The sequence below is a fragment of the Mesocricetus auratus genome, unplaced genomic scaffold (genome assembly GCF_017639785.1).
Source record: "Mesocricetus auratus isolate SY011 unplaced genomic scaffold, BCM_Maur_2.0 Super-Scaffold_100010, whole genome shotgun sequence".
Taxonomy (NCBI): domain Eukaryota; kingdom Metazoa; phylum Chordata; class Mammalia; order Rodentia; family Cricetidae; genus Mesocricetus; species Mesocricetus auratus.
The window spans coordinates 83,462,094-83,480,428 of record NW_024429194.1 but is presented as its reverse complement, the minus strand read 5'-3'; the positions used below and the strand labels follow the sequence as shown (position 1 = coordinate 83,480,428).

Here is an 18,335-nt window from a genome sequence, read left to right as displayed (position 1 = left end):
GAAGCAGAGGCAGGTGGATCTCTGAGTTTGAGGCCAGCCTGGTCTACATAGTGAGTTCCAGGACAGCCAGAGATACATAATTGAGACCCTGTCTCAAAAAGAGAGGGGAGGGGGAGGGTGAGAGAGAAAGGGAGAAACTTTCTCACCTGAGGAAGGCATGCATATCTGAAGTGAGAGTAGTTTTTTTGTTTTATTTTTTGGTTGGTTGATTGTAGGTGATGGGGATTGAACCTGGAGCTTGACCAAAAATAAGCACAGACTCTACCACTGAGTTATTGAGTTATACCCCCCAACCCTGCAAATGTTGCTAATTTAAGGTCCACTTAGTTGATTTATTAGATGGAATATGGTTACACATTCCTGTAATTCCAACACAAAAATTGTGTGTGTGTGTGTGTACATATATAGTAGTTAATATACTTGTTTCTGGCTTTCAGTTTAGTATTTTAACAAAGGAGATAGGTTTTAGTGTTCGCTGGATGATTTGTTTGCACCCTTTAATACAGTAATTTACAAGAATTTGGAACTAGCATTTGATAATGCCTGGAATTTACTATTATTACATTTCTCAAATACAAAAGAAAAAAGGATACATTATATATATATATATATATAATATAGCGAATAAATGTTATAAAGGAAGAATTTAATGACAAGTAGTGTAAGCACAAGTCATGCAGCAAATTGTTTAATATAGCGAATAAATGTTATAAAGGAAGAATTTAATGACAAGTAGTGTAAGCACAAGTCATGCAGCAAATTGTTTTCAGTGCTTAATAAAGTCAAACATCTCCCTTGTAGCATATCCAAAACTTAGCCCCTGCTCTCCTGTCTCACTTAAGTTCCATTCTTCTGTTTTCTGTGTTCCAGAAACTGTTGATCTCAGCTCCTGTCACGCCCTGTCAGCATATCCTGTTCACTGTACCTTTTCAGTATATCCTAATGTTAACCACTCACTCACACACACACACACACACACACACACACACACACACACCATTGCCACCACCTTGAACCACACTGTTACAATCTCTTAAATGCATTGTGGCAATATTTTAATTTCCCTTTTTCTACCCTTGCTTGCTTGAGCCTTCTGGCAATAACAAAGGAGTCCAATCACATTTGAATATGTGATTCCTCTCCTCAACACCTCCTATGACTTAGTTTCTCTCCCATGTAATGGTTAACATGTGTGGGATGACCAAGCAGTTCTGAAGAATATGCTTATTTTCGGTGTTTTGGCTTCATCCATTTGCTACCCTTAATCTGCAGCACTGATCTGAGTGCTCCTCAAACTCCTCTCATGCACTACATCAGGAATGTTGCACCTTGCCAGTCCAAATGTCTGGAATTGTCTCGCCACATATCCACATGGAAAAACTATAATCCTCAACTCCAGGATTTCTTTGCTCTATCTCTTTAATCAAGCAACTAAAGAAGCTAGCAGATCCTGCTTTACTTGTTATCTATCTCCACTTTGTCGACTCGGTGACTTTTGTTTGCTTAGTACTGTTTGTACCTCACAGACCTAACCCTGCACAGCAAGTAGTAGACCCTCAATAGTAATGTTCAATGAATAGAACGTTGAGAAGCAGCATCATGAAGATGAAAACATTACAGAAAACTAAGACTTCACAGTGTTGAAGTAAAAGTTCATTTATTTTTTAAAAAGGCAAGCTTAATAGAGTTGTTTGTTTGGTTTGGTTTTTACGAGACAGGGTTTCTCTGTATTATTTTGGAGGCTATCGGTCCTGCCCGGCCTCGAACTCACAGAGATTTAATAGAGTATTTAAGTTCAAACCATTTGTTTGGTGTCTGATGTGTTTGTAACTCACCATTTTTTCTACCAACATGATCCTTAAGTGAAATGGCTCTAAGTATTTTACAGATCCTGCATCCAGATAAGAGAAAGCTAAAGTTTCCTATCTGGAGAGAGTGACTGATATTCTGCAGCTCATGATAGTCAGGTTGTTCCAAGGAATCTGGGGTAATACTCAACTTTTTTAATTGTAGTATAATACACATTAAATTTAGCTTACCATATTAGACATTTTTAATGTGCAGTTCGTTGCTATTAGTGTATTCGCACTGTTGAGAAGTGGGGTTCCAGAATGTTTTTGTTTTGCAGGTCTGAAGCTTCGTACCTACAAAACACCCTTTTTTCCACTTCCTGTCTCAATTAGACTGCTCTAGATACTGTATTAACATTATTCAGTGTCTATGAGTAACTGGCTTATTTCACTTGCCATCTTAAGATTTTAGTTTCCAAAATCTCATCTATGTTGTAGCAAATGACAAGATTTTTCAGTTGAAACTGCCCTCATTGTGCATGCATACATGCTGTCATGAGCATGCATATACTCACAAGTGTGACTATTCATCAGGTTTTGCTAATATCTTGGGCTCTTGATGAGCATTTGGTTGACTCTATCTCTTAGATACTATGAATATAACTGCTGTGAACATCTTTGTGCAAATATGTCTTGTTATTTCAAACTCAAAATACATGTTATAGCCTGAGCCTGTGTTTCTTAGTAGATTTTTTTATCTCCTAATGCTATGCACATTTACCAGGAATTTGTGATGGTATTAATTAAAGGAATTAAATAGCTTATAAACTCCACTGGAAAAAAATTCTATGCTCAAACAGCTCAAAAGCAAAATGTAAAAACAAAAAAACAAAACAAAAAAAAACTTTGCAGTTTTCCATAGGTTTAAAATCATTGTTACCACATTTTTTTTTTTTTTTTTTTTTTTTTTTTTTTTTGGTTTTTCAAGACAGGGTTTCTCTGTGGCTTTGGAGGCTGTCCTGGAATTAGCTCTTGTAGACCAGGCTGGTCTCGAACTCACAGAGCTCCGCCTGCCTCTGCCTTCCAAGTGCTGGGATTAAAGGTGTGCACCACCACCGCAGGGCCAAATTTATCTTTTTCTGACATAAGTTTTCACACTGACCAAATGTCCACAATCCTGTTTTTTTTTTTTTTTAATTAAACCAGGTATGATAGTACGCACACCTTCAATCTCAGCAACTGGGAGGCAAAGATAGGCAGACCTCTGAGTTTGAGGCCATCCTTGTTTCCGTAGCAAGCTCCAGGCCAGCCTGAACTACATAGTTGAGACCTTGTCTCAAAAACAAAATGAACACACATACACCCAGGGAGGCAGGGGGAAAACTACCTACTCTTACATAATATTAATAAATATCTATAAAAAACTGATTAACCAAAACACACAAAAGAGTGATGTTCAAATGTTATATGATCATAATGTGTTTAAAAAGTCAATTAGCAATTTCTTTTGTTTGACTTCTTCTGCCCCTCTTTATGCTTCTTCTTTTTTCTCCTGCCACCTTCTTTGAATCCTGCTGAGAAAATGGAAGGATCCTTCTTACTGGTGACCCAAGGTGTACCTTGTACATTGTTCAAAAGAGTATATTGAGATATATCTGGGGGACTGTAGGGATTTGGTGAGTAATTGTTGAATGCCTGTCTTCTCCAATTAGGCTTTTCTGCAAAGCCCTCTTCATCTGCCACACTATTTACAAAAAAGGATTTCAACTCACCGTCATCTTCAACTTCTCTTTCTTGACGGTTCTCAAAAGTTTTATTTGTATTGATGTTTCTTCCATTAACAATTTTGCCTGAAGGTGTAATTGGTATGTAACTGCCCATCCCAGAGTCATCAAATGCCAGGGAAGAGAATGAAGTAAGGTCCTCGTGCCCCAGTGAAACGTAAGACGTATATCCTGTGTCATAAGAAGACAGCCTGGCAAACACTGGGTGGTCATAGCCACAGGAGAAAAGGGATCCTGTGCCTTGGCTTCTGCTTCCATTAGAGCTCCTTGAGCTGCTCAGAAGGTCCTCAAGTGAGTCCTCAAAGAAATGAAATGAAAACGGGTCCCTTTCACCAAAAATTTCCTTAAAGACATCATCTGCCTTTTGGAATGTGAACCCATACTCATTTTCATCGTCAAGATGACTTCCACTTCCACCATTTAACCCTTCCTTGCCGTATTTGTCATACATGTTCCGTTTTTCACCGTTTGATAACACTTCGTATGCCTCAGCGACTTCTTTGAATTTTCGCTCTGCTTCCTCTTTGTTTTCTGGATTTTTATCAGGATGCCATTTAAGTGCCACTTTACGGTAAGCTCTTTTAATGTCCTCTGGTGACGCGTATCTCTGCACTCCTAAAACTTCATAGTAGTCCACCATCATTTGACAGAGTATTACAAACAAATACCCTTGACAGTGAGCACTGTGTTTTCCTTGCAGCTCAGGCTCTGTTGCTGCTGCTGGTAGTAGAAGTGACTGCAAATAGGCACATTTTACATTGAAGGTAGTGTTAGTGCTGGGGCCACTACTGAAAGACTTGAGGGTTCTGATTATGTGGCAAGCAGAGGGGTAAGTGTATGTCAGAGATGCATTATGGTGTCATACTCAGGTAGAGATAGGGATTGAATCTTCCAAATGCTGTTTCTCCAGAGTCACTCTGTGCTGAACCACCTCTGCTGTTTCTCTCATATCTTCCTGGAAGCTCTGGGTAGTGCCTCAGTGTGATACGTGCTATTGGCCCCAGCATCCCTCTTATACATTCTCACTTCCAGATTACTGAGCCTTGGTTATTGCACAGTTCTTCTGGGTTTTGTTGGTTGGTTGATTGATTGGTCTGGTCTGTTTGGTTTTTTGCTGGTTTTTATTTGTTCTTTTGTTTGTTTGCTTGTTACTTGTTTGTTTTGAGACAGAGTTGCTCTGTGTAGCCCGGGCTATCCTGGAATTAACTCTCTAGGCCAGGCTAGCCCTGAACTCAAAGATCCTCCTGCCTCTGCCTCCGGAGACTGGGATTAAAGGCGCTTGACAACATGGCCCAGCTTCTATGTTTTGATTTAGAAAATAAAGACTTAGAAAACTTTGTGGGGGGGAGTGTATTTAAGCAGTTGAGGAACTTATTGCAGTCAAAAGACATGCATTCAATAGAAGATACAGGGCTGGAGAGATGGCTCAGAGGTTAAGAGCACTGGTTACTCTTCTGAAAATCCTGAGTTCAATTCCCAGCAACCACTTGGTGGCTCACAACCATCTGTAATGAGATCTGGTGCCTTCTTCTGGCCTGCAGGCATATATGCAGGCAGAACACTGTATATATAATAAATAAATAAATCTTCAATAGAAGATACAAATAAGTAATTTAATTATAATAAAAACTGATGGAAGGTACATCAAATGGATAAACTAGTGTGAGACACACTCTGGGCTGTGGTCTCAAGAAAACTTGCTGGGATCAGTAGCTTACTATCCAAGCTTTCTGAGAGCAGTGAGTCATTTGAGATGATAGTCTGTGCCTACCTAATGTTTATTATAAAACACAGCTAAAAGCCATAGAGCCCATGCTATATACTGTGGCACTGTTTTCCAGAAGGAAAAAGGAAAAGTGTGAATAAAGCTCTTATAAGCTCCTATGCATTCAGTATATAACAGCTACTTTATACCTGGCAGTTTTAGCTTCTGCTGAATGAGACAACTAATTTTCTATTGTAATGGGCTACAAAAAGGGTAAGGTAGTTCATGCCTGTAATTCCAACATAGAAGGCTGAGATAGGAGGACTAAGGAGGGTTCCAGGCAAGCCTAGACTACAGAAGAAGACCCTGTCTCAAAAACTAAATAAGAAGGTTATACAAATTGCATAAAATACTGGCCCACTCAGGGCTGGATGCCTTTAATCTCAGCACCCAGGAGACTGGCAGGTGGAGTTCTGTGTGTTTGAGGACAGTCTGATCTCATGAGTTCCAGAACAGCCAGAGCCATATAAAGAGACCCTGTCTCAAAACAACAACAAAAATGCATGAAACAACTTGAGAAAATGTGGTATATTAAATCATTACCTTTATTTTCTCAAGAACAAACAAGTAGAATGTGGTGGACAGAGCAGAGGACTTTTTCACATTGGTTATTAGAAACTTGGGAGGGGGCTGTACCGCTACCACAGCTCCTCAGCCCAGTGCTGGTATTGGATGCGAGAGCCTGTGACTAAGTGATTAATAAACATACTAAAGGAATATGGATGCATAGATACCAGAATCTGACCAGATAAAACATTTTAAGGAGTTCCTGGAAACCTACAATAAATAAACTTAACAGAAACCTGCTTTTTGAGCTGTGTTAAAGACTTCACAACAGAAGAGTTGAAACCTGAAGAGGTTTCCTGTTGAGAACATCACTACAGAAATATTTAAAATGACACAGAGAATGTCCATGAGATTTCTGGACCATCATTGAGCAGAATGAAGCCAAAGCAGGACTCTTGGGCCAGCCCCGGTAGAGGAGTCCTGAGGCCCAGACTTGCTGAAAGGATTGCCAGCAGCTGTTGCACTGGAAATGAGGGATCTTCTAGGAAGATCTCTTGAAGCACAGCAGGAGTGGTGGTAAGCCATTTGTCGTGACTACCTGATCAATGGAAACTACTGGAGAAGCAAAAACCACTCTTTACCAGAAAGAAAACAGAAGGCCTTACTGTTGAGTGAAAATGGTATGCAGCATTGTTGAGGCCTTAAGATTCAGCAGTGTGGTCACCTTGATTACAAAAATAAACCACTGTTCCTTTCTTTGTGACTGCTAATCTTAAAGGCAAAAGATATGTCCAACCATGTATGGAAAGAAAAAAATTATTACTAAAAGTAAAATAAATGAAAATATCACTGAAAAGCAAAGAAAAGAAAAGAAAGCAGCTTAGGAGGAGATGGCCTTAGAGTTTTGTCTGTTTAGCGGTGCTGGGGATTGATCCAGAGCCTAGCATGTGAAAGTTAAGTGCTGTACCTTGTTATAGCCCAACTCAGACTTCTTTTTTGTTTGCTTGGTTTTGTTTTTTCCAAGACAGGGTTTTTCTATGTGACCCTGGCTGTCCTCGAACTCAGAGATCCACCTGCCTCTGCCTCCCAAGTTCTGGGATTAAAGGCGTGCTGCCAACACCTGGCTCAGCCTCAGACTTGTAATTTTATTCCTTTTCTTCATACCATTGTATTCCTTTCACCCCGTTAGCATGTTCACACTATTCGCCATCCTCTCATGTGTCCTTCCCCTTCTAGAAACTCTAAGGAGCAAACACTGCTGTGCTCTGGAGAAGGTTATTTCTCTGGAAGTTTTTGTTTGTTTGTTTTGTTTTGTTTGTTGTTGTTTGTTTGTTTTTGGTTTTTTGAGACAGGGTTTCTCTGTATTGTTTTGGATGCTGTCCTGGAACTCACTCTGTAGACCAGGCTGGGCTCAAACTCACAGAGATTCACCTGCCTCTGCCTCCCGAGTGCTGGGATTAAATGTGTGCCACCAACACCCAGCTTTTCTGGAAGTTTTAAAACTTGTATTTAGACCCAGCGGTGGTGGCTTGCTGTAATGACGTTCATGAATCACTTTTCACCCCCCCCCCCAGGGGAAGTAACTTGAGTGATTTCTGTTGAGAGCCGGCATCACCTTATGCAATCTCTCGAGAATATCTTTTTTTTTTTTTTTTTTTTTTTTTTTGGTTTTTTTCGAGACAGGGTTTCTCTGTGGCTTTGGAGGCTGTCCTGGAACTCGCTTGGTAGTCCAAGCTGGTCTCGAACTTACAGAGATCCGCCTGCCTCTGCCTCCCAAGTGCTGGGATTAAAGGCGTGCGCCACCAACGCCCGGCTCGAGAATATCTTTTATGAAGGACTCCATGTGTCTCTCCTTGTGATTATACTCATTTAAGATGCTGTGCTTATGAGTCTAGCTCTTTATTGTGTAGTATTGTAATGTTCTGTCTTGTCTCATCTCCACTATTCTTGGTTTTGACTACAAGGGTTAACAGTCTTTACTCTTATGTCTTGCTTAGCATGTGTTCCAGTGGTGTCCTAAATGAAATGGTTAAATTAATGCTAACCGTGCTTGCAATATATGTCAGCTGTGACTAAGCATTTTTTCACACATTATTTTATCAGACTGACATTCCAAGATTAAATGAAATAGCAAGTGCTTGTTTTCTTATAGCTAACATAATCTCAGTAAAATGTTAATTCTGTTTTTCCAAATTGTAAAACATGGCCTCTGGCTACCCCTGAATTCCTTTCTGACTCTTGTTTGCTTTTACTCATTCCTCCTCTTCCTACTCATAGCCCCTTATTCATGTATTCATACTGTGTTGCATGTTTGTAGAAGGCACTTTCTACTGTGGTGGTCTAAAGTCTCTGAGAGTAAAGATCTTTTCTGTGTTTCTTAGGGCCCAATACAGGCTCTGGCATAGAGAAAGAGCCACAGACATAGTGGAAAGAAATGCTAATATGTATTGTGTAAGGATACAAACTGCTAGGAATAGATACAAGTATGCTTGCTGTGAAGATATTCCATTGCATCCTTTGTTTTTGTTTTGTTTTTTTTTTTTTTGCTTCAGGATGCATGTCATGTTTACATCGAAGGTACTCCCTCCAGTCTGTGCCGAAGAAAAAGATTCCAAATCGGTACTTAGGCCAGCCCAGCCCAGTTACACATCCACACCTCCTCAGACCAGGTAAGGCCTTTGACTGTAACAACCACCTCTCTGTTTAGATGGCTAGAATCATACTGAGCATTAAAAATTTTTCCCACTAATTGTGTGTCATGATGATAGACTAATAGTATTGTTCATGTGCCTGAGGGATTGAAGTTTTCATCTTATTTTAATTAAGATGAGTCTATGGAGCTCTGTTATTATATTGACATCCAGTCTAGAACAATAAATACAATAAACAATAATTCAGAATAACCAGTAAGAAGTATATATTTTGCCTTCATGTATACCTGTGTACTGCTTATGTGCCTGTTGCTCTTGGAGGCCAGAAAAGGGCATTGTATCCCGTAGAACTGAAGTTAGAGGTAGTTGTAAGCTGCCATGTTGGTGCTGGGGACTGAACATGAGTCTCTAAAAAAGCAACCAGTGCTTTTAACCACTGGCCATCTCTAGCCTCATATTTCAGGAATTTTTAAACAGAAAATCTAAGTCGTAGTTCCTAGAACTATTTTCTGTTGATCTTTTGTTTCTATTTAAAATGTTAGTGTTCATTTGAAATTTTTGTTTAACAATTACTTCAATGTAGGTTGAACAAAATTTCTGGATGTTTGTCACTGTGATAAGTGTCTGACTCAGTTGATAAAGGTCATGCAAAAGACTGAGGGTTTCTTTTGTTTCTAGAAGTTCTGCTAGAACAGGTGTCATCACAATTGCTCAGATTAAGACCTGAAACTGAGCCGGGCGTTGGTGGCGCATGCCTTTAGTCCCAGCACTCGGGAGGCAGAGGCAGGCAGATCTCTGTGAGTTCGAGGACAGCCTCCAAAACAATACAGAGAAACCCTGTCTCGGGGAAAAAAAAAAAAAGACTTGAAACTGGTGGTGGGGGCAATACACATTTAATTACAGTCCTTGGGAGACAGAGACAGGAGGATCTCTGTGAATTTGAGACCATTCCTGTCTACTGAGTAAGTTCCAGGACAGCTTCCAAACTACAGAGAAACCCTGTCTCAAACCCCCCCAAAAAAGAAAAATATACTTGAAACTGTTTTATGTTTAGGGAAGGCAATAGTGCGTTTATGAATAGCATTCCAGAGATGGGATAGCAGGGTAAAACCAAATGCTTTGTAGAAAATCAGATTTTTGAGAAAAATTACTTATTCCTTCCACCATGGCAAGATAAATGTGTATTTCTGTAAGTTGCTATGAAAGCACAAGTATTAATAATGTAAATTCCCTTTAGAAATATGTTACTCTTTCACTGTTTCCACTCAGTGAATGATACCTGTGTGTCTCTTAGTGAGGACTTCCTTTGGCTGATTCTTCATCAGACTGGAATTCCTGCGGGAAGTTGACTGACACTCAGGAAATGCAGCTCACCACTGAAACACACAAGAAATCAGTTTTTCAAAGCTGTAAGGTAAGCATAATAGTAGTCCAGTTGATATTAAAGACATTTTTACCCTACTGACCCACCTGTAGTTTCTGTTTAAAAGAAGAAGAAAGGATAGAATTGGTGCTTAAATTTACTAGCTTTGAAATGATTGATTTCTTGTGGTGAAATACTTTTATGTGGTAAGCTGCATTTCCCAGGCCTTAAACCTCACAATCATAGGGAGATAAATCACTTCATGTCTAAATTGCTTTGCTCTCTATATTATGTACATAACTTTTTTTACTTTTGCCTTTGTCACAGATCTAAATATCATTCTGAAAAAAGATTAAAGTAACTTGAAACATGACATCAATATTCAGTCTTGATGCCCATCACATATAACATGAAAATTTCCTTAAGTAAGAGAAAAATAGAAGCCTAGTGGTACACGCCTCTAGTCCCAGCACTCAGGAGGCAGAGGCAGGTGGATCTTTGTGAGTTCAAGGCCTGCCTGCTCTACAATCTCCAGAACAGCAGGGCTACACAGAGAAATCCTGTAGAAAAAACTGAGGGGGGTGGGAGGATACTTTGAATAGTTTTTCGGGAATGAATTCGTACTTTGTATATTCTCTCCTCTAATTCACAGTTTACATGTGGGAGTCAGAAAGTTTGCCTCCCCCACAGTAATATGAACGCCTATGCTTGGAAGGGTGTGGCTGCTCGTCAGTATTATGCCAGTACTCAGTCAAAGTATTATGTTAGGAGCAAAGGTCAGTAGCATAGGCACATACAAGCACATGCATGCATGCGTACATACCTGCATACATAAAATAATGAATATCATACAATTTAAAGGGACCATCTGCCATGCCATTAAGCATGCAGATCTTACAGGGAAACAGTATCTAAAGCATGAACCATGTACACTTACCCACACACAGACATCCACACATTTTTTTTTCTCTGTTTTAACCAGTAGTGATGGCACATACCTTTAATCCTAGCACTTAAGAGGTAGATGGAAGAGGTGCTCTGTGAGTTAGAGGCTAGCCTGGTCTACATAACAAGCTCCAGCACAACCAGAGCTACATAAAAACTTGCATCTAACTGGTCAACTTATTTTTTGTCAGCTGTAATATTGTTCCAAAAGGCCTCACATTTGACATCATTAACAGTAATACCTACAACTTACAAGTTTAGCAGAGTGTGTCAATCCTTTTTTCCTGTTAAATGAGTCCTACACATGACACATAGGATGTAAAAGAGAGCGCTTAGTGACTAATAATCACACTCCTCAGAAAAATACTGTTGTCTCCCCTTAAAGGTTTCTAAGTCAGTTACAAACCCATCTTTCAGGTAGTTTAAGTAAGTTCTCCCCTAAAGAAGAATAGTATTCTTAAAAAGACTTCAATATCTGGGATGTGCTACAGAGATGTTCAGTGGTTAAGAGCACTGGCTGCTCTTGCAGAGATCTGCATTTGATTCTCAGCACCCACATGGTGGCTCACAACTGTTTGAAACTCAAGTCCCAGAGTGTCTGACTCACTCTTCTCAACTCCAAGGGCACCAAGCACACATGTGATACACAGGCATACGTGCAGGCAAAACATCCGAACACATAAAATAGAAATAAATAATGATACACAAGCTTTCATGCAGGCAAAACATTTGAACACATTAATGTTTTTGAAAATCTGAAAAGGCCAGGCATAGTAGCACATGTCTTTAATCCCAGCACTCAGGAGGCAAGTGGATTTCTGTGAGTTCAAGGCCACGCTGGTCTACATAATGAGTTCCAGGACATCTAGAGCTACATAGTGAAACCCTGTCTCAAAATAAAATATCTGGAAAATTAAAGACATTGTCTTGGTGGGATTCTATGTGTTGGTTTTGTTTTTGCTGCTGCTACTGCTGTCTTAATACTGTTTAAAAGATCTAAATGTTAGCCAGGTATAGTAATCTAAGCACTCAGAAGGCAGAAACAGGTGGTTCTCTGTGAGTTCAAGGTCATCTTGGTCTACACAATGAGAACCTGTCTCAAAAAGAAAGTGAAAAAAAGATTAAAATGTTGTGTACAAGAAATGACTAACCAAAAAAACATTTCAAATGTGTTAAAACCAGAGTGAACTTTTGTCAAAGAAAATGTATATGCCAAGACCCCATAGAACTACTTTATCAAATTTCAGCAAGTCACAAGATTCTTAAGGGTTAGAAAGAAAAGTGGAATGGGAAATAATGGCTTTTGCTTTGAGACAGAATCTTCTTTGTAGCCCTCTCTGGTCTGGAACTCATAAATGATTTTCCTATTTCACCTCCCCAAGTGCTAGGACTACAGGTGTCAGGTGTCACCTCAATCTGGTGTTTTGTTTTGTTTATTTTTTACTTTTTTAGATTTATCTTGTTATGTGTATGAATACTTGGCCTGTGTGTGTGTGTGTGTTGTGTGCGCACGCGCACACCACATGCATACCTGCTGTCTATGGAGGTCAGTAGAGGGCATTGGATATCAGATCCCCTGGAATTAGAGTTTTGCTTGTGTTAGGGACCAGACCCAGGACCTTATAAATACTATACATATGTTCTCTACTAAACAACAGTCTTTACACCCTGAATCCAAGAAGTCTGTACACTGAATATGTTCTTTACATTGATAGCTTTGTAGATGGATAGACTATATATAGTTTTCACCTTTATGTCTTAATTCATGTTGACTGTCAGTTTTAGTTTACCTTAATATTTTAACTGCAAGCTGGGGCTGAGTTTTAAAACTTTACTATTTGGTGTTATTTTTATTATTTATTTAAGTGTGTATTACTTTGCCCTAGTATGTCTGTGCACCACATCTGTGCAGTGCCTTCAGGGGCCACAAGAGGGCAACTAATCCCCTGAAACTGGAGTTACAGATGGTTGTAGGTGCTGGCAATCAAAACTACCCCATAGGTCAGTCTTTTTCTCAATTGAAGTTCTCTTTTTAGATGACTGTGACTTCTGTTAACCTGACCCAAAAAAAAACAAAAACAAAAAAACAAACTAACACACCCCTGAATGGTCACTTCTGACTTGCCTTGCTGCTGTTGGATGAGAAAACCAAACACCTGAGACTTCTGTACACATAATTACTTGGAAGTGAGCAGTGGCTATCCATGTCTTTTTTACTCTTCCAAAGTCCTACCTACCATTACATTACCATGACAACAACCTCTCAAGTGTATTTTTGTTTGATTTTGGTTTGGGTTTTATATAGGCCAAATGCCTTTGAATCTGCTCTGCAAATGCTGCTGCCTCTGAGTTCTGAAATTACAAAAGCACACATGCCTGCCATTTTTGAGACAGTATTTCAGTGTGTGGCCCAGATTGACCTCCAAAAGTTTCTCCTTTCTCAACCTCCTAGGAGCTGGTATCACTTGTGTGTTATACACACACCTAGAAAATGTAAATTCTTAATTTTGGTACCAATTAGAAGCTAGTACTTATGTAGTATTTATTGTTGTGTTCTGGTAACTTGTTTTTGGGGGTTTGTTTGGGTTATTTTTTTTGACAACTTTGTGAAGTACATACTATTTATTATTTGTCTTATAGATGAGGAAGCTGGGACTCTTCCCAAGTCACTGAGTGATTTGCTAAAATAGGAACGCAGCACACCAGACTCTTGCCTCTTCTTTTCTTTTCCTTTCATGGTGATGTTGAGACATTGACCATGGGCACCTGGTACCAGGCGTGCTGATAGGAGACAAGTGCTCTGCCGCTGAGCTGCACCCCACCTATATTCTTTGTTTGTTTGTTTGGTTGGTTGGTTGGTTTTTTCAAGACAGGGTTTCTCTGTATTGTTTTTGGGGCTGTCCTGGAGCTCACTTTGTAGACCAGGCTGGCCTCGAACTCACAGAGATCCTCCTGCTTCTGCCTCCCGAGTGCTGGGACTAAAGGGGTGCGCCACCAACACCTGGCCCCCAGCCCGTATTCTTAACCACACACTAGTGCATAACACTAAAGACAGAGAGTACTAACCGAAACATAATTTCAGTCTCACATGCTACATAAGAAGAAATACAACTCAGTTTGGGGCTGATGGTTAATTTCGTGTGTTTTTGTTGTTGCTGCTTTTGTTTGGGCAGTATATACTGTGGAACAAACTCAGGGCCTTTTTCATGCTAAGGAAACATTCTGTGCTGAACTCTATCCCCAGTCCTGAAAGAAGTCTCCCTTAATATGAAAATTTAGAAAGTGGTGTATGTTTTTAATTAGATAAAATTTATGTTCAGTGAGTTAAACAGATCTGCAGTTGAGTAAGTTTTGTCAAAGATGGCTATAAATATAACCTAAAAACTTGGTTGATACATAGAACATGTTATTATCTTTTAAAATTTGTACTCAGGAGGATCAGTAGTTCAAGATCTTCAACTTCACGGTAAGTTTGAGGCCGCCAACCTGGTTAGATGAAACGTATCTGAAAAATCAAAAGGAGGTGCGGAGGATGACTCAGTGGGTAAAGTGCTTGATGCACAGCAGACGGCCCAAGATTAAATCCCTTGAACACTTGAAAACTCCAGATGCCATACTGCACTATATCTCAGTGTTGCTACAGCTCATGGCCAGCTAGCCTATGACATGTAACAGCAAACAAGACCCTGTCTTACACGAGATGTCAGGTAAAGACAAACCCAGAGTTGACCTCTGACCTCCACATGTGCTCAGGGTGCTCGCACACACACATACACACAAAAGGAATAACTCGTATTCAGTGCTCAGATAGCCCCCTCATACCTACTGTGGTAATCTCCACTTCCATAGGAAACCATTCCTCTGGTTTCAAGATCATAATGCCAGTTGATGTTGCCCTATTAGTGATATAATAGTACCCTTTCTGTCTCTTGTTTTACTCAGTATACACAAATGAAATCTACTTACAGTATTATTTCATTTTTCAGAAGCCTGTGTTTCACATTATGAAGGAAATACAAAATGACTGATACTTCATAAACTTCCTTGAATACAGTAAAAACTCTTAATATTAAATAATTTGTTTCAGAATAGACCACCTTAAAATATCAGTATAATTAGTTTCAGGAAATAATTAAACTACATACCTAGATTACAGCAAAAATCTCCAGCTTTCCATCTATTTCCAGTATTTATTGTTCTTTTCTTTCTGGTTTTTCTGCTTGGCTAGCAAAACATGAAGAATGTTCTTCTTACTCTCTTAACAGACCCAGTCCTCACTGTCTTGAAGGCACTTCCTTCTTGGCTGCAGCCTTAGAATTGATTGTGTGACCTCTGGTCTTTTGGTTGAGTAATGTTAGTAGAAGGGCCCTTTTGTCTCTACTTGATTCCACAAGATAAAATGCTAACTTTAATCCTTAATAATTACAGCTTCACAAAATGCCAGAATGCCTACTCAGTCATAACAGTTTTCTCTGAAGTAATTCAGGACAGAGTGACTGTTGATTCTGTGATCAAAGGCCATTGCAGACACCAAGTTTACTGATGGAGTACAAAGTTCATTCCTAAATGCTTTGCACTCTCCCCGCCAGATGAAGAGAAAGACTACTTTACTGCTTTGAAAGTTTGAAAGCAGTTAGCTAATGACCATTCCAAACTGTAGATAATTACTAGACTTGGAAATGTATAGCCAATATTTTAAAGACTTTTCAAACAATCTTTCTTAGGAAACTAGATTTCATAAAGCAGTGCTGTGAGACTGAGAGCTACCCAGCTCAGTTGGCAGAATGCTTGCCTAGCGTGTCTGAAAACTGCCTGTAATGCCATTACTCTAGAGATGAAGAGGAGGATGAGAAGGTCAAATTATAATTGGTCTCTTCTTTTATGAAAGCATATCTGCAAGGCAGCCCATTCTCAGAACCTTTCTGCTGCAGGGAGCTTGCCCTCATGTGCACGTGCTCACACACACACATTTGCTGCTTGGGTAACTAGAAAACTTCCAATATTGAGTAATAATGGCAAACTTAGCATGACTAGATCAGAGCATTAAGCATTAGCTCTGGTAGAGTTGAGATTTCTGCCCGAGTTCTAGGAGACTCAGAAGCTTGGTCTCAGAAGGAGGCAGATGTGGGGATGGGTTCTTTGTTAATTCCACCAAACCAGGGTAAAGACCATCAACCCAAATTCTTTGGTCAAAATAAACAAGTTTTATTTTTTGTCAGACAGAGATATCTACCTAAAGTGGGGTTTGAGAAGATAGCATTGAACATAGGAAAAACTGGGACTTATATAGCCCAGAAAACTTCAAGGCTAGGGTGTTTCCGAGGGTTTGGGGTTACAAAGGAACTTGGCAGAGCATTTCAAAATTATCTGGCAGAACATCTTATCAGGGTGGAGGTTAGGGTGTAAAGTGTGGAACATGTCAAATTCCAAAAAAAAAAAAAAAATGGGTCAAGACCTGGTCAAATCCAAGTTTTATGGAAAACAGGCAAGAACTTATTTTAACCGTGTAACAAGATGGCTTTTAATCTTAAGATGGAGTCAAGTTGGTCCATCATCTTTCTCAGCCCACTGTTGCTTTGATTGATTGAGACTAGCATGTAGGTCCTAAATTACCTTTTTATTTATTACCAATTTTATCAATAAAAAGTAAATTTTTATTATACATATTTTTAAATAAGCTTTTTTCATATTTTTGGTTTTTTTGTTTTGTTTTTTGAGACAGGGAGGGTCTCACTTGCCCTAGCACTTACTGTGTAGACCAGACTGGCCTTGAACTCACAGAATGCTGTCTGCATCTCTGTCTCAAGTGCTAGGATCAAAGACCTGTTCTCCATGCCTGGCCTAAACATACTTTGTTAATAGAATGCAAACTGCAGAATCAGCTGCAATTAGTTCTACACGAGTAAGTAAACTAGACCGTTCCAAAGTAATCACAAATAATCAAATTGTATATTCTGAACATGATTACTAAGAGAACTCCAAGGTCCTGTAGTTTAGCTTATCGCTCTGGGAACAATGGCAAAGGCAGGAAAAAAACAGTGGTACATAGAATGTGAAATTACCAGGATGTAAACACAGTGATGTTTATCATAGCAGAAAAAAAGTGAAGTTGTATGAATGCCTGCCAGTGTGAGAATTGCCTGGAAGTGTGGGTCTGTTCACACCAGTGATGTTAGAGAACATGCACACACACTCAGAGACCGCTTCAGGCATCTGTTTAAGCATTCTCCATGGTGGTTTCTTTAGACAGGATATCTCTGGGTCTGGAGTTGATCTTCTATCACTTCTGTCCAGCACTGTGATTATGCATGTACCAACTTGCTCGCCTCTTTACATGGAAACTGAGGATCTAAAGTCAGGTTCTCATGTTTGAGACATCCTCTGACCCCAGTATCTTTTTCTTTTTTTCTGATACAGTCTCACAGTAGACTGGCCTGGCCTAGAACTCACAAAGATCCCCTGCCTCTGCCTGTCAGATACTAATAAAGGTGTGCACTGCCATACCCAGCCCAAGGCTTCCCTTTTTGACTGTGTTTTTCTCTTAAGAAATTATAAAAGTATATACTTCTTAGAATTCAAATAGCACAAGAGCACATTGAATACAGATTTTCAGTGTGTTCTGATCTCACTCCCAATAGAGCAAGCATCATGAAGAAAGTAAGCTCATCTCTAAAATTAGGTCTGTCTGGGTTTGCTCTGCACCCTTTCACACAGCACTTTTCCATAGTTGTCTTGACATATTTACACATGGACACTGGCCATTACAGGGAGACTAATAGTGCCATAGTCATTGTACAGATTAAATGGGCCAGTACACCATGGTTAGTACTCTGCATGTAGTGAACACTCAGAAAACAACAGCTGTTTGTATTATTGGAAAGCTGCTGCAAAAGGCAGAGCTCAGGCCATGAACTGAGACTGGGAGTCTGAAGTGTGAATTCAGCAGGAGGGCTGGGAAGCCAAAGAGCATGGGAGAATGTAAAGACCCAGAGCCTCTTGCAGCGTGCTTTTAACCGTGTCACAAGCAATGGGAGCCTCTGATTAATAGATCACCTAGTAGAACAAAGAGAGGAAGTGGGCAGGAACGTACAGGAACGTTAGCTAGTCTTGTGAAGTAGCACCTTCCAGCTTCCTGGAGATGGAAATGGCTGTATGCAAGTCACTTCCCTCTGTTCTTTGTGTGTGGTGAGGCAAAGTGATCTTGGACGGCGAATGTGTTTCTTTCCTCACATGAGGCTGTAGGCAACAGCAGTGAAGGCTAAGGGGATACACTTTGGCAAATTAGTCTTTTTAATTTTTACATTTTCTTTAATTGTGTGGCTATGTGCACATGAGTTCATATTTGGAGGTCAGAGGCATTAGAGCCCCTTGAACTGGAGTTCTAGGCAGTCATGAGCCACCAGACATAAGAGCTGGAAACAGACAGTGAGCATTCTTGACCACTGAGCCATCTCTTCAGCCCCTAAATGATTACTTTATTAGTTTTTTTACTTTGGAACCTAAAATAAAAGCAAGCAATTTCCATATCCT

At 39.8% G+C, this 18,335-nt stretch overlaps 3 protein-coding genes and 1 long non-coding RNA gene across 8 annotated transcripts in view; 2 read left to right on the top strand and 2 right to left on the bottom strand.

Annotated features, from left to right (window-relative positions):
- Xpnpep3 (X-prolyl aminopeptidase 3) overlaps nucleotides 1–18,335 on the top strand; it is a 55,296-nt gene that overhangs the window by 1,967 nt on the left and 34,994 nt on the right. Inside the window, exons 1-2 of one of the 4 annotated variants that reach the window (XM_040752753.1) lie at nucleotides 4,032–4,145; nucleotides 8,399–8,515. In XM_040752753.1, coding sequence (XP_040608687.1) covers nucleotides 8,404–8,515 — 112 coding nt within the window. In that variant the 5' untranslated portion in view covers nucleotides 4,032–4,145; nucleotides 8,399–8,403. Of the gene's footprint in view, nucleotides 1–4,031; nucleotides 4,146–8,398; nucleotides 8,516–9,766; nucleotides 9,912–18,335 lie in introns of those variants that run through there. The other 3 variants (XM_040752754.1, XM_040752755.1, XM_040752752.1) reach the window with 3 other exon arrangements.
- Dnajb7 (DnaJ heat shock protein family (Hsp40) member B7) lies at nucleotides 3,139–4,418 on the bottom strand. Of its 2 annotated transcripts, none has more exons than XM_040752758.1 (2): nucleotides 3,563–4,418; nucleotides 3,139–3,364 (listed from the first exon to the last, which is right to left on the bottom strand). In XM_040752758.1, the coding sequence occupies exons 1-2, from the start codon at nucleotides 4,215–4,217 to the stop codon at nucleotides 3,285–3,287; spliced, it is 735 nt and encodes a 244-aa protein (XP_040608692.1). In that variant the 5' UTR covers nucleotides 4,218–4,418; the 3' UTR covers nucleotides 3,139–3,284. The 2 variants fall into 2 exon arrangements, with proteins under 2 accessions (XP_040608692.1, XP_040608693.1); XM_040752759.1 differs by having other exon boundaries at nucleotides 3,139–3,361.
- On the top strand, nucleotides 6,058–7,193 carry LOC101837764 (mitochondrial import inner membrane translocase subunit Tim9). Its single transcript, XM_021225329.2, is given in 4 exon segments — nucleotides 6,058–6,129; nucleotides 6,132–6,214; nucleotides 6,216–6,272; nucleotides 6,274–7,193. Coding segments are annotated over 4 exon segments (258 nt in total). The 3' UTR covers nucleotides 6,320–7,193.
- LOC121142590 lies at nucleotides 14,074–15,091 on the bottom strand. The gene is made up of 2 exons (XR_005879606.1): nucleotides 14,951–15,091; nucleotides 14,074–14,310 (listed from the first exon to the last, which is right to left on the bottom strand). It is a non-coding gene; the product is annotated as an uncharacterized LOC121142590 (long non-coding RNA).

Excerpts from the sequence above, each read along its gene's own strand:
- Dnajb7 (XM_040752758.1), bottom strand. The coding sequence starts at position 4,217 with ATGATGGTGGACTACTATGAAGTTTTAGGAGTGCAGAGATACGCGTCA. Across the intron at positions 3,365-3,562 it reads AAGAGAAGTTGAAGATGACG|CAGGATTCAAAGAAGGTGGC; the intron begins GTGAGTTGAAAT and ends CCATTTTCTCAG.